Source organism: Lissotriton vulgaris, chromosome 12 (genome assembly GCF_964263255.1).
Source record: "Lissotriton vulgaris chromosome 12, aLisVul1.2, whole genome shotgun sequence".
Classification (NCBI taxonomy): Eukaryota; Metazoa; Chordata; class Amphibia; order Caudata; family Salamandridae; genus Lissotriton; species Lissotriton vulgaris.
Window position 1 is genome coordinate 62,343,595 of NC_141700.1, and position 14,843 is coordinate 62,358,437.

Below are 14,843 nucleotides of genomic sequence, written 5' to 3' on the forward strand. Positions count from 1 at the left end.
CCATCAGAAATACTTGCTGTATATCGAGCACAAAAAGCATAGACAAAACAATAGCATATGTGAATGAGCGGTGACGCACAACACCATGTCATGTACTTTATGCACTGTGAACCTGCAGCCCAAAACCCAATATTCGGGCCTGCTTAATTTGTCAGGTTTAAAATACTTACCCTCCTTTTGACAGCAGATCACCAGGCAGTGGAAATCGGCTGTCAAATACAACTTACTGTGTCGCTTCTGACACACAGGAGCAGCAAGAACAATTCATGATAGGACCAAATACACAAACATAAAAAACACATGAACATTTCTTTCTAAAGAAGTTACGCAAAAACACATCTCGTTTCAACCAACCAAACTTGCGTGTCTTGTCAGCCTTAAAATCACCCAGAACAATCCATGAATGATCTGTGGGCAGAAGCAAAAGAATACACAACACACAAAAGTGAAACATTTCTCATAACAAACAAATATCATATATAACGTCTAATCAGAAGACAAAACATGACACACATTAATAAACACAAAAATAAATTTCCATTACTTAACTGTTACCATCTTGTCAGTCAGCTTGCAACATTAAGCCACCTTAATTTTAACTTTCTAAAAGTAAAATTGTTTTACTGACACTCCATGTTAATTTGGCACCACAATTTCCACTGTGAAAAATAATTCTTAATTGACAAATTGTTCTCACTTAGGCATGTAGCCTTCAAAATTTTAGTAAAGGGCTTAGTCTTATTTTCTGTCTAAGACTTAATGTAATACTTTGTTTTCTGTCAAATAAAAGCAACTAGCAGACATTATTTTTTTTAGAGCAGAGATACAAATGTATCAGTTCTGCAGAGCATTTAGCATGATGTTGAGACTTTCAAAGAAACCCTTTTTTCATATTTTCCCTTTGGAATTAAGGTCTTTAATTTTATTGATGTTCTTATGGAGAAACCAGAAACCACCCCTTTTAGAGGCCCGTTTAGCAAGGTCATTCTGCACTTCACAGAGACAAGGCCCTAATTTAAAAGGTCACAGATGTCAACATGACAGCCTCCTTCCATTGTTTACAGGGAAACTTAAGATAGCACCTCAGCGCGACTTGAGCCAGCCTCTGCAGCTCTCCTAGCCCCCAGCTTCTGCACACTCTGAGGCTAGGTAAGCGCCGCGATTTGAGGCTGCTCCTGAAAGAATTTATTTGCTGCTAACTAGCGCGAGCACAGCGCTTTTTAAAACGCGGAAATAATTAATTAATTGTTCACTTTTTAAAATTAATCGAAGGGTCCTGTTTCCTGGTGGGGTTTGAGTTAGGACATACCCACACTCTAATCGGAGATTGCACCGCTGTTGAGCGGGTCTTTAGCTGCTTTCTTGCTCTCTTGGGGTGGGAAGACATCTTGGGGGAGGAAGCGCCGCTTTGGGACGCCATTGTGGTTTGCAGCCTAGTTGCTGCCTGGCCACCTGCACGCTCGAGGCTACTTAAGCTGAGAAGCACAGGGCTTCTTCTTGCTAGGTAAGCGCCGCGATTTGAGGCTGCTCCTGAAAGAATTTATTTGCTGCTAACTAGCGCGAGCACAGCGCTTTTTAAAACGCGGAAATAATTAATTAATTGTTCACTTTTTAAAATTAATCGAAGGGTCCTGTTTCCTGGTGGGGTTTGAGTTAGGACATACCCACACTCTAATCGGAGATTGCACCGCTGTTGAGCGGGTCTTTAGCTGCTTTCTTGCTCTCTTGGGGTGGGAAGACATCTTGGGGGAGGAAGCGCCGCTTTGGGACGCCATTGTGGTTTGCAGCCTAGTTGCTGCCTGGCCACCTGCACGCTCGAGGCTACTTAACCCTGCCCTCATGCAGGCGCGCAGCGTATGCGCGCAGCGTGGGCGCGCCGGAGGCTCGCCAGAGGCAAGCCCATCCATCAGGGCCCAGACGGGACCCGGGGCCACGACCCCTGGTTCTCGCTTGGTTTACTCCAGAGGTGAGTTGGAGTCTTTGAACTCCTGTAATCTTGATATCAGCCCAGAATGTGTTGCCATTCTTGAGCGCGAGAGACTCCTGTCTACCCCCACTCCCCAGTCGGATCGGAAGGTGATAAGTCAAGCCCGAGGCTTACGCTTTGGCCTACTTAATACTCGCTCCCTGCAACGACACAATCTAGAGGTGTTCACCCTTCTAGAAGGAGGAGAACTAGATCTCCTGGGACTCACCGAGACATGGTTAGAGGATTCCTCTATGCCGGATCTCGTTGCCTCCCTACCACCCGACTTCTCGGCACTTTTCCACAATAGATCTGGAGACAAGAGGGGGGGGGGTGTTGCCCTCCTGTACAACTCACGCCTTTTGGTCGAAAGGGTCCTGATGGAAAATTTAGCAGGTGCGGAAGTGATGGGTGTTAAGCTGCAATCAGGAACGGACTGTTTGCTGATTATGCTAGTCTATCGCCCTCCGTGGACTACGCCTGACTTCCCTGACTTGTTCATAAGACTGGTACAGGACATTCGCTCAAGATATGACAAGGTAATGATAATGGGGGATTTTAACTACCATTGGGAGAAGGTCCCAAAAGATGGTCAGGCGTTACAGATTGATGAGGCACTAACCTCATTAGACCTGGTTCAACAAGTAAGAGGACCAACACATGCCAAGGGACACACTCTAGACTTGGTGTGGACGACAGTTCCTGTTCAGGACATGGTTGCGGCTCAGCCATGCGTGTGGTCTGACCACTACTTGGTGAGAGGCAAGGTTTTGGCGAATAGACAGAAAACAACAACTAAAGGAGGATGGAAGGCAGTTAGGAAGTGGAATAAGATCGATGGGGAAAAAATGGTAAATATACTTCGCACCAACTCCCTTGCTAACGATCGCCCCCTCAACCCAGAGGCCCTTTGTGGGGCACTCACGGACAAACTTCAGATTGCTATAGACACAGTTGCACCAATCTGTAGGGTGAACCGCTCGGATAGGAAACGAGGGGCCCCATGGTACAATGAGTCACTCAGAGCTCAGAAACGGGGGCTACGTAAACGGGAAAGATACTGGCGGAAAAACTATAGTCCTGACTCTCGCAGTAACTACCTACGGGCTCTCGCTGATTATAAGCAAGCGATTATAGCCAGGAAGTCCGAGTTCTACGAAGAGAGGATTTCTTCAGCCACGAACCCTCAGAAAGAAGTCTTCCGAGTCCTTACGGAGCTCAGGAAGAATAAGGAACAGTCCCCGGACTTTAGTCAGGAGGATTGTCAGAAGTTCCAGGACTTCTTTACCAACAAAGTCATTGACTTGGTCACTGAAATTGCGGCAACCTCGCAAATTGACTGTCCACCGGTGGATGTCCCAGCCATACTGCCAATTACAATCCCGCTCTCTAATCTACCCTTGATCACTAAGGATAGTTTAGTCTCCCTCACGGGACGGGTTAAGTCCGGTTCTAGGTCGGACCCATGCCCACCTGAAGTGTTTAAACTTGCACTCCCGGGCATTGAGGAGGACGTGCTGAGTCTCCTGAATCTTTCTCTACAAACGGGCCAAGTGCCATCGGCCTTCAAGGAAGCTCGTCTGATTCCCTTGTTAAAAAAACCAGGGGCAGACGCAAAATGTCTGAAGAACTTCAGACCAATTTCCCAGCTACCATTCCTGGCGAAGGTTCTGGAGCAGCATGTCCTTATCACCCTCTCTGAACATCTGGAAAGTAACATGCTGCTAGAACCGAACCAAGCAGGGTTCCGCACGAACCACAGCACGGAGCTGGTGATGTTGTCAATCGTGGATGAACTTAGGAACAGAGCAGACAAGAAAATCCCGGGGGCCCTGGTGCTGTTGGACCTCTCCGCGGCATTTGATACCGTGTGTCATGAACAACTACTGTCGCGGATGAGGGATATCGGCATTCAGGGCATAGCATTGGCATGGTTCACATCCTTTCTTCAAGGGAGGACGCAGAAAGTGCAATTGGGTGACATGCTTTCTACCGCAGCCTCGATCACTTGCGGGGTCCCACAAGGGTCGGCTCTGTCACCCCTATTGTTCAATATATACCTGCAGCCTTTGATTCGGATGCTTAATCAAATGGACTGTCAGGTATATAACTACGCAGACGACACCCAGATTATTATCCAGCTGGAGGATAGCCAGAATGCCTTTACCAGACTGCAAAACATTCTGAGAAGCACAGCTAACTGGATGTCCGGCAACTCCCTAAAAATCAATCCGGACAAAACCGAGGTGTTGCCGATTACCATCGCTGGCAACCCTTGGTGTGATCGTTTCTGGCCTGGGGAGTTGGGCACGCCGCCAGAACCGGCAGAGGTGGTCAAGAGTCTGGGCATCCAGGTGGACAGTAAGTTGTCCATGAAAAAGCAAGTTTCAGCTGTGGTGGGCTGTTGCGTCGGCCTCCTTCGCCAACTTAGGAAAGTTTCCCCGTTACTTTCTTTTTCCACCTTAAGGAGCGCGGTTTCTGCAATGATTTTGGCCAGGCTGGATTATGGCAATTCATTGTATATAGGACTCCCACAGGGTCTCTTAAATAGAATGCAGACGGTAATGAATGATGCTGCTAGGCTCATCTTCAAGAAACCAAGGAGTACCCAGGCATCCCCCCTCCTGCGGGAACTCCATTGGTTGCCAGTGAGGCAGAGATTAATGTTCAAGGGGCTCTGCATTGTACACAAGGCGCTTCATGGCAGAGCACCCACCTATCTGAAATCTCGTCTGTCCCTTTACAAACCAGGGAGGGCGCTTAGATCTGCTGACTCTATTTATCTGGTTCAGCCACGCTGTAGACTGACTACTGTGGGTGGACGCGCTTTTTCACATACTTTGCCAGCTATGTGGAATAAATTACCGCTGAAACTCCGCAATGAAAAGAAACTAATGCCTTTCCGCAAACAACTAAAAACTGTGCTTTTCCAGCAAGCGTGGGGTGGCCTTTAAATGTAATTCTGATGCATCTTTTATTGTCTAGCTGATCCTAACAAAGCGCTTAGAGACCCCTGGGTTATAGGGCGCTATATAAGTCACAATAAATAAATAAATAAATAAATAAAAGGCCTTCCTAATTCCTCCTAACCTGCAATAATTCACTCTATTTTGAAAAAATAATTTCTCCTTTTTAGGCGCAAAAAAATTATCTCTATTCCCAGATTATTAAACAACATTTACTGTGAATAATTCACAGAACCTAATAACACACATACCAGTTTTTAGAACAAATGCTTGTTGCAATGGTACTCATTTCATAAACCTTAAATGGATTTCACTGGGCCATTTAAAAGTAAACCCCACATGGGGACTACCTGCAAATTTGTATTATACCTAAATGTATGCATTTACTGAAGCCTAAAGCACTTTAAAGCTATTATAAATGGCAAGAATGCTGTTTTAAATGGTCTATTTTACCCAAATTCCACTTTGATATTAGGGGCACTTAAAAATAAATATCCTATAATTGTGTTACATATTAATCATCCTCAGAATGTTCTTTATAAATTGCAGAGATTGGACATTAGACATATCTCATGTAAATCCTTAGAAAAATGAGGTTTTTTTACGCCTGCGCTAAGTAAAATTCCATATGCTAATGTCCTCATTATGCAGGACAGCACAACTTAAATTAAATTATAATGCTAGGAGGTCACAGTATGAGCATTAAGCTTCATGAATAGTAAAAAACGAATTTTGTAGCACTTATTTTTAATAATTATTTTTCATAATTAATAATTATTTTTCATAAACCCAATCGTTTTTGATAATTCCACATATAAAAGCCAGCTGCATCTCTTGCCTATCATTTTTGACGCATTCATTTATAAGCCTAAGCACAGAAGCCTAACTTGAAACATGACAAAATTTGGCGCCACATTTTTTCTTTCTAAAAAGGACAATTTTTATTTAGCAACAGACCCAAGAATATGCTTACAAAAATGCTTAAAGAGAGGAAACCCTTAATTGAAATGCCTTCCTGTAATACAAAATAATGAACCTTAGTTTTGGAACCTTTTGAAAACAACATTCTGAAATGCAAAGATTCACCCGTGTTTAACTGAGGGCAAAGTCCTGGCTGAGTAAATACTCCTGTTTATTTAGCTTGTCTCTCAGCATTGTAACATGAGCACGGTGGCAGTCTTTTTCAAACGAAGACACATCAATGCATGTTCTATAATATGCGTCTGAGTTCAGCAAAAATTTACTTCAGCTGAAGTGTTTGGCTGGAAATTTCTAATACAATGTGTGTAAGTAAAAAATGCTATAAGTTTGGTTTTCTACAAAACACACCATTCGTTTTTGGGGGCCTTTTTATTCCTAGTGAATGTTTAAATATTTTTTTTAAGCATTTAGACATTTTGCTTTATAGACTGAAAAACCACAAACACACATTTGAGCTCATTTCAGACATAAACAGAAAGGGGTTAAAACACTCAGGACACACAATACGGTGCGCTTTAGCCATGCATTTCGTGAATAGCGCCATCGCTATTCACTTACAGAAGTTTGCACTAATGGGAAAACCACATAGACATTTAAATACACATTTAACCCACAAATCAATACTCAGGACAGAAACAAAGGACAGCGCACAGACTGTACTTGAACCTAACCATTTGCAAATACTAGTTGTAAGTCATATTTACAAGAAACGCTTCTCAATAGTGTTCCAAAAGACTGTAAAAACAGACTGCTGCATATCCAAGAAGCCAAAACACTCAATTCACTAGCTTTGGCTGGCAGAACACCAAAAATCGCTCTGCATATCTTCATTCATAAAATTGCGCAGAACAAAGGATCCTTGTTTTGTATTATGTCATATTTTAATTCCTTGGGGATACAAAATCACCAAGGAAGAAATATGTTTTTAAATCTAAACCTATTTATGATATTCCCTCTAGGGGAGCCGGCTAATTTACTTCACATTACACTATGGTACCTTTCAAAAAAGCAACACATTCTTTGATGCACGCTTGAAAACAGGCATGCCAGAAATATTTGCAGAATATGCAAATATTATAATCAAAGTAGTGCTTAAGGTACTTTTCGTACGTGCACCGTTCAATAAAACCAAATAGAGAAAAATCTCCTCATTACCTGCCTACACAAATTGCAATTTGCATATCCAAAATCCAAAACATATATAAAGTTGGCCAACACAAATTCCAAAGCTACAGTAAGCGTTACTAAACTACCTTACTCTTACCAATCGAAAGGTTGTCCAATTTCTAACTGCCAAGTTCTGAATGACCTAACGGTCTATTTTAGAATACTTACGCCAAAAATATTCTCAGTCAGGAGTGACATCATGTGGAGGATCAAAATCAGGAAGATCAGAAATATACTGGGCTGCAGAGACAAAGAATCTCCAGAATCCCTGTGCACAGAGTACCTTCTTAGTAGAATCCTGTTCTGTCCTCCTCAGTAGATTTCAGTCTCCTGACAAGATCACTCCCACAGATAGTCACTCCTCTGATGAAGCCCACGTTGGCCGCGCCAATTGAAGAAACTCAAATCTTCATTCTCGGTGGTCTCACTAATACTTGATAACAAAGAAGTTGGCACAGAAGCTGAAATATGAAAAGACATCTTTATTAAACTTAAACAAGTGAGACTACGTCGCACAGAAGCCTTAGCAACTGAATGAGGCAGTCTGAGGAGTACAGAAAACAGAGGCCTTATATATGCTTAGGGTTACAAACTCAGCATAAAAGTAAGGGGCAGTCCTAGCTTTTGCTAACATGCAAAAGGCCTAACATGGACATGCAAGATCTGCCAAATATTAGCCAATAGGAAAACATTCAAAACAAAGCATCATGTAACCAGAACATCCCCCTTGAGTCGTGCTTTTGCCCAACCCGATAAGTCAATCAATTACAGCACATATAGGTCAATCAGTAATGGCAGAACATGTCTGTGTGCTTCAAAGGAAAGGTTGTGAAATAGGAAAACACAGGGAGAGAATAGCGAAGGCCAAAAGATAGATACGGCACAAGAAGAATGCTAAAGGCTAACAGATAGTTGATACAGGGATTAGGTGGTCCAGACAAGAATTAGTTTAGGCCGGCTGGTGTCTGAGATGGGTTTCAAGACAAGGACGGAGGGGGTTTTCAACGCATTGCAGTCCAAAGGGCAGAGACACTTCGTGAATCATGCAGCCTGTGTAAAGGCAACACAAAATGGAGTTAAATGTAAAATGGAGTCAAAATTAAAGAACCTCAGAGTGGCGGGAGCTGGCACTCTGGGTATATGAGGGCAGGCCCCTGCGGGGTCCAGGGTAGGCTGGGGGTTGGGGCAGGTATGGATGCGAGAAGGGGCAGTTAGAGGAAAGTTTGGGGAGCAGATGGGGCAGAGAGTGATCGAGCACAGAGTGGAGAGAGCTGACACTCACTGGGGTAGATGAGGGCAGGCACTGGCGGGGTCGGGCAGACCGTAGGGTTGGGGCAGCTACAGATGCAAGTGAGAAGGCAGTTAGAGGGAACTTTGGGGAGCAGGTGGGACAGAGCGCGGAGGGAGCTGACACCCTCCACGCTCCGGGGGGGCTAGCGGGGTCTCCGGGCCTCGTCCATGGCGTGGATCCTGCAGCACAAGCTCTTCATAGGGCTCCACGGGGAGGGGGTGGGAGCCTGGTCGTGTACGGTGGCCCCGCTGGCCCAAGCAGAGGCAGCATGGCCGCAAGAAAGGGAAGGGTATCTGGAGTACCGGAGGCCGTGAAGTCCTCGCCAGGGCCGGAGTGCACCGTGCCGCGGGAGCGTTGTGGTTGGGAAGTGCTGGTGGCACAGTGATCGCAGGTCAGGCCCTCCAACTGCATGGTAAAGCAGAGTTCTCTTGGAAGTGTCAGCCGTGGTAGTCGACAGTGAGGAAGCGCTGCACAATTGGAACGCAGAATTTAAGGGACTCTAAGGCTTCGTAAATCTGCATGCGGTGCAAGCAACGAACCAAACAGTCTTAGGGGTAACACCACCATGTTTCTTCGAGGTCCAGCAGAAATGCCTTGGAGAAACGCCCCATCATTTTCAGACTGGGGGGGCGTGTTTTTCTTTCTCTCCTCTTCCCATTGGCTGGAATGTAAAATTCCAGCCAATGGGAAGAAGAGAGAAAGAAACTAAAAAACACACCCCTCAATCCGAAAAAGACGGGGCTTAAATGGAAAGAGAAACCTCTTCTCCAATGGCTGGCCTCCGTTTAGGAAGCCAGCCAATGGAGAAGAGGGGCGGGTTTAAGCCCCATACTCTAGAAACATAAAATCTCGCCAGCGAGACTGCGCAAGCGCAGCCTACGTAGGCCGAGACCTAAAAAGGAGGCTCTTTGCTTCTAGATGCCAAAAGAAGCACCTCTTCTTCTGAATACAGGACTCCTCTTCACCTTGGAGTTGAACATACATGATAGGAATTCCCTGATCTTGTCTCTGATCCATAACTTTTGACCCTGGAGAAGTCCTAAAATTGATACTTTCAAAGGCTTAGCGCTATGAAATGGCTTCTTGTTGCACATCAGCGGCTTATAAGTCAATAAAATGTCATAATTCTACGCAATCATCTAAATTGACTGTCACTGCTCAGGGCTCGACAAATCTAAAAAATTGTACTAGTCCTGCAGGTCTAGTAACTTGGAAAATCCCCTCGACCCAACTGCAACCTACTTGACCTCTGTCTTTGAAAACAGAGCAAAAGTGACAAGTTAACAAGATTTAAAGGCATCTTTATTGCTTAGTTCCTTTGTGAGCAATAAAAATGCCTTTAAATCTTGTTATCTTGTCACTTTTGCTCCGTTTTCAAAGGCAGAGGACAAAAGTTAGTTTGTTTCCTACTCGCCAGAAAGGGCGAGTAGGAGCTAAAAATAGCTCGTCCTCATCCATTCTCCCTCGCAAATGCGAGCAGGCGAGTGGATTTGTCGAGCCCTGCTGCTGAACAGGGACGGCGGCTCTTGGGTGATGCGACCGGTGCACCCGCAACTGGCTCTAACCTCGGAGGTGCTGTATTTGGAAACACTATAAATAACTTACATGTGTAAACGCACCTGCTAAATTGTTCCTTGTGTGTCCAACAGTTTTCAGGCAGCAATAAAAATGTCAAGATAACTGGTGATTATTATGTCTGCTAGAGAGAGTGAGTTTCCTCTAGTAGCAGTTTTGACTCATCATGAAATAGTGCTGAAGGTTAATGTGCCTGCTGCAAATAACTTTTACCATGTAGATCACAGAACTGTATTTTTTGTGGATAGCTCACTGGGGTACTGCTTTTGCAACCGAGAACCTTTTGTTACTTACAGTTAATGAGTAACATTCTCAATATATAGCACAGTGACCTATGAATCGTCATCAAAGAGATGCATGCGAGGTATAGGCTTGGAACATTGCTTTTTCCCTACTCTTTCATTTTCCTAATGTTGCTAAAAAGGTTTGCTGGGTAGAAGTCCTTTCTTATTAGTAAAGTCAACCCAACCACTGCCGTACTTCTTTAAATCGTAAATTTGTGCTTCTTCAGACCAAGCACTCTTAAAGTATACTGGCTACTAGTATGGATGACACGAGATTCCTGCACCTTACTATTCTCATTGTGTTATGTAACATTTCCCATCGACTGATATACACCGGTATGTTTTATTGTTTCTGTATAATGTGTTAGTGATGCAAAGTGCTCCCTACACTGGTATGAGTAGCACGATAAAGCAAATGAAATGCTTGTGGGAGAGGTGCTATGGAGGAATGAGGAAACTATTAGAGGGTGTTAGTGAGGGAATCAATGAAGGAGATTTATTTTATTTTCATTTGAAGAGTTTTATATAACGCTGGCTAGACCCGGAGGTATCAGAGCACTTTACATGAGAATTAGCGTGTTACATAAATTACATCTGTTACTGCAGGATAGCATAACATAGGGAAAAAACAGTGATTACACAGTTACATGATTTACATAGCATAACATAGACACAAGTCCTATGGGGCATAAAAGGTAGAGGGGGAAAAGTAAAAAGGGTTGGAATGTAGATCGAGGTAGGGTGGAGGAAGGCGGGGTAGCTCGCGCAAAAAAGATTGTTGCACCGGGCGCCACCAGTGCTAAAACTGGCCCGGTGGCTGAAGTAAAAAATGTACAGCTGCTTCAAGTTCCATATTTTGTACAGTGTCCTCTGTAAAAGTAGATATAGGTTTAGTGATATAAAAGCTGGTCCGGGTACGCGCACTTGCCTTGCAATAAAACCCATGGCCAATACCTGCCCTTTATGACAGCTCCGATGTGGTGTTGACAGAACTACCGGTTCGGCAATCCGGTGCTCTGACATCTGTTCCAGTTACACACCTGATCGATCTCTTTTACAGTGAAATAAAGTGAAACCTACACCCTCCCCTGTCAGGCATTCGACAGCAGGGCCCGGGCGAGCACTTGAGCTGTTTAACCCCTTCGTTGTTGTGGGCCTGTGCGTGACAGTATTAAGCCAGTAACAGGTAGCGCCTCCGATCAGGAACGCACATGTAGTATAAGGGCCTGTGGCCACTGACTTGTGTCTATGCAAGTAGTGAAAGGAAACCGAAACACACACACATTACATTAGCCAAGAGATTTCGATCTCAAAAAGATCACAGTAATTTTTTTTTCTGTTTTAAGTGACTTCTGGGCATATGCTGAATTTTTTTTTTTTTTTTTATTACTTTTTTCTGTAAGGCATGGGTGTATAGATCTACTTTCTTTCTGGATTCCGAAAGGTTTGACCAGTCAGGCGATCCGTACCGGGAGTTGTAATTAAATGTGTAGGCTTTGAGGATGTTTTCCTGGGGCCACCTTCGCTGACCTTTTCTGCCTTTTATCTCAATGGACGAACGGCATAATTTATCACTGAACATTTATCTCTTGCGTGCGTACATAGCACTCTGGAATGTTCTGTTGACTCTTTGCTGGAAATGGAAAACAAGTTACACTGAGTGTGTCTGGCACTGTATTAAATCTCCGACATTCACAAACTCTGTGATTAATAGCGCAACTTCTCCGAGACCGGCACTTACAGACCAATAAACAGCGTGACAAAGCTTCAGATAAGAAACTTCGCCACAACGGCCGTAAAGCAGGCTACCATGTCCCAAGGGCCCGTTCCAAAAGCGGACAGGGCGGCAACTTAAAACCCTCCTTTCTAATGGAAAGCCAGCGTTTACCATGAAAGCTGACGCTTCCCAATTGAAAGAGGGGCAGGGCTTAGGCTCCCTTTTTGTTTACAAGCTCTCTCACTGGGCGGGGTAGCTTCGCTGCCACACCCACGCGAGACCTAAAAAATATATGAAGAAACCTAATGCTTTGTGACTGACAATGACATCCAGACTAATTCTATCGGGATGATTCACTTTACTTTCTTGCGAACCAACCATGGGGATCCACCTTTCCACTACTTAGATTGCTCATCATCCCTCTAGTTAACCGGTGTCTCTTTGATCGTTACATATAAGATTATATTCATGTTTTTTTTAGATCGGATTCTTCGGAGGAGCAGAAGAAACAAAAAGATCAGACGATCCGAAGTGCAGACTTCAACAAACCAAGCCAACAGCATGGACTTTCCCAATCCAGGGACCACTCATCTGATTCAGACTCCAGTGTGCCACGCAAGGATAAGAAAAGGGGCAGAGGCAGCCGCGAAAGGAGTAGCAGGCAGAGGTCTCATTGCTCTGTATCCTCTGTCAGCTCAATATCGCCGGCTCGCTCTCAGAGTCCAAAGGGAGACTTGGAGATCCAGCTGACTCTTCAGGAGCGGCTTCGACTCAAGGAGGACAAAAAACGTCAACAGGAGATGCTGAAGGCCATGGAGACTCCTGAGGATAAGCGGGCCCGACGCCTAGCCAAAAAGGAGGCTAAGGAAAGGAAGAAGCGGGAGAAAATGGGCTGGGGCGAGGAGTACATGGGCTACACCAATACAGACAACCCTTTTGGGGACAACAACTTGCTGGGGTCCTTCATTTGGAACAAGGTGAGTGAAGCTTTATCCGTATGAAGGTGGTGATGTGTAATTTGTTGTGTAGCTTAAGTCCATTAAAATAGACAGTATGTCTGGCTTGTGTTTTTAGAGCGAAGTTAAATATACAACTAGGGTTGACTACTACTTCCTTTTAGGAGAAAGAAATATGGGAAGCCAAAGATTTGCTACTGGGACGGGAACTAGATGGACTCGAAGGTATTGAAGTTGTAGTGGTCGGGCAGGAACACCCTACTTCACACCATAACACCAAACAGATGTGTAATTGGCTGAACGTTTCGCTGTTAAACTCTTGATTATGAAGATATAAACCCGAGCAGGCATGAGGTGGTCCACCAAATAAAAATACCAAGCGGTTTTCTTTTTGCAGCTCATGGCCTTAGGTCAGTTGGTTCTGCAACACATACTACAAGTTCCACCGACAGCAACCCCTGAAATAAAGAGGCATGCTCACATTGGATCCTAGAGGTAGGAAACTCTGGGACAGTGCAAAATCATATGGAGAAGTACCATCCAAACAGCTTGAAAAATGACCAGAGAAAGAGTCAAAAGGCGGGGGTGGATTGACCGCTCTGTCCCAGTAACCGGGGCCATAAACAAGTAGTTAGAACGGCACAGGCTGTACTGAAACTTTGCTCTGGGGCCAACAGCACATACCAGAATTGCAAAAACGATTCTGCAACCCCAGTGAGGTGCACCCACATGTCCTTTGAGGAGCCCTCGTTCAGCATTGAAATCACAACCTGGAAAGTCCACGTTTAACTCTTAGGTTAGAGGGGTACATTAATCCACCTACCCTTCGTGCTCGAGAGTTCTGTTTTCAAATGCAAATTAACTTGCTCCCATGAATGTGCTTAAATAGTTGTTAGGTGAACTTAAAATCACAGACCGCTGTCTACCTAAAGTGCCAAGAAGCCAAACAGGAGCTTGGTGCACTTTTCAAAAATAAATGTCTCACATAGCGCACATGACAGATCGACTGATCGATTGTCTTTGTGAATCTGGCCACGGAATGAATATTCAGAGTTTGTGAAGAGCCAGAAGCTATTTTTGAGAAGCTAGGGGTAACTAGGGAGTATTGCTCAAGATTCACTCTGAAACGAATGCACCAGTGGGATCCGGGAAGAAAGAGAGACGAGTACATGAATACGCATGAGACCTGAGGGAGTGAATGGCAAGAGACGAGAGAACGTGGACTCTACAAGCCAGATTGGAATTTCACAAACCAGCTTGCGAACTGAGATCCCATAGTTTGACTTTAGCCAAAATGAAATGAATAAGGAATGCCGAATCAGGAGCCTGCTCCTTGTCTTATTTGGTTGCAGTTCAATGGAACTCTTTACCGTTGGACATTTGTTTAATTGATAATCATACTAGGTTTAAGAAAAAAGTGAAAACTTGGTTCTTTCCTAGTTAAGACGTTCCTGTCTTGGTTTAGTGAATCTCGCTCAGAGGATGGGTTGGGCGTCTACCTAGTACTGGGACATCCCTTGGGGGATAAGTTTTGCGCTCGACAAATAAGAAAAATAAAATAAAGTAATAAATGCACAAAATAGAACATGAAATGAATATCCAAAGTAGACCAGGGAATGAATGCACCAATGGGAACAGGGATTAAATAGGGCATGGGGCACTCACAAATATTTACTGAGGGGCCACAGGTAAAGTTTTAGAGTTTGACCGCGGCCACATTGGTTGGGGAGGGGGTTGGTTGAGCAATCATAGATGTAAAGCAAGATAAAAAACAGCAAATGTATGCTTACTTCTGAAATCTACTAAAAGAATGAATTTCCGTATATTTTATTTCCTCTTCTTTGTGTGTTTTACAAACCAGAGAAAATAAGTTGAGAAAAGTTCACTTAGAAAAGTAATCCGGAAATAAATGATTTACTTTTTAAAATGCTAACATGATA

General features: G+C 44.2%; 1 protein-coding gene across 2 annotated transcripts in view; it reads left to right on the top strand.

Moving 5' to 3' along the window:
* CACTIN (cactin, spliceosome C complex subunit) overlaps positions 1–14,843 on the top strand; it is a 59,446-nt gene that overhangs the window by 16,352 nt on the left and 28,251 nt on the right. For both annotated transcript variants that reach the window (XM_086947112.1, XM_086947113.1), the window contains one exon: positions 12,429–12,924. In XM_086947112.1, coding sequence (XP_086803238.1) covers positions 12,429–12,924 — 496 coding nt within the window. The remainder of the gene's footprint in view (positions 1–12,428; positions 12,925–14,843) is intronic.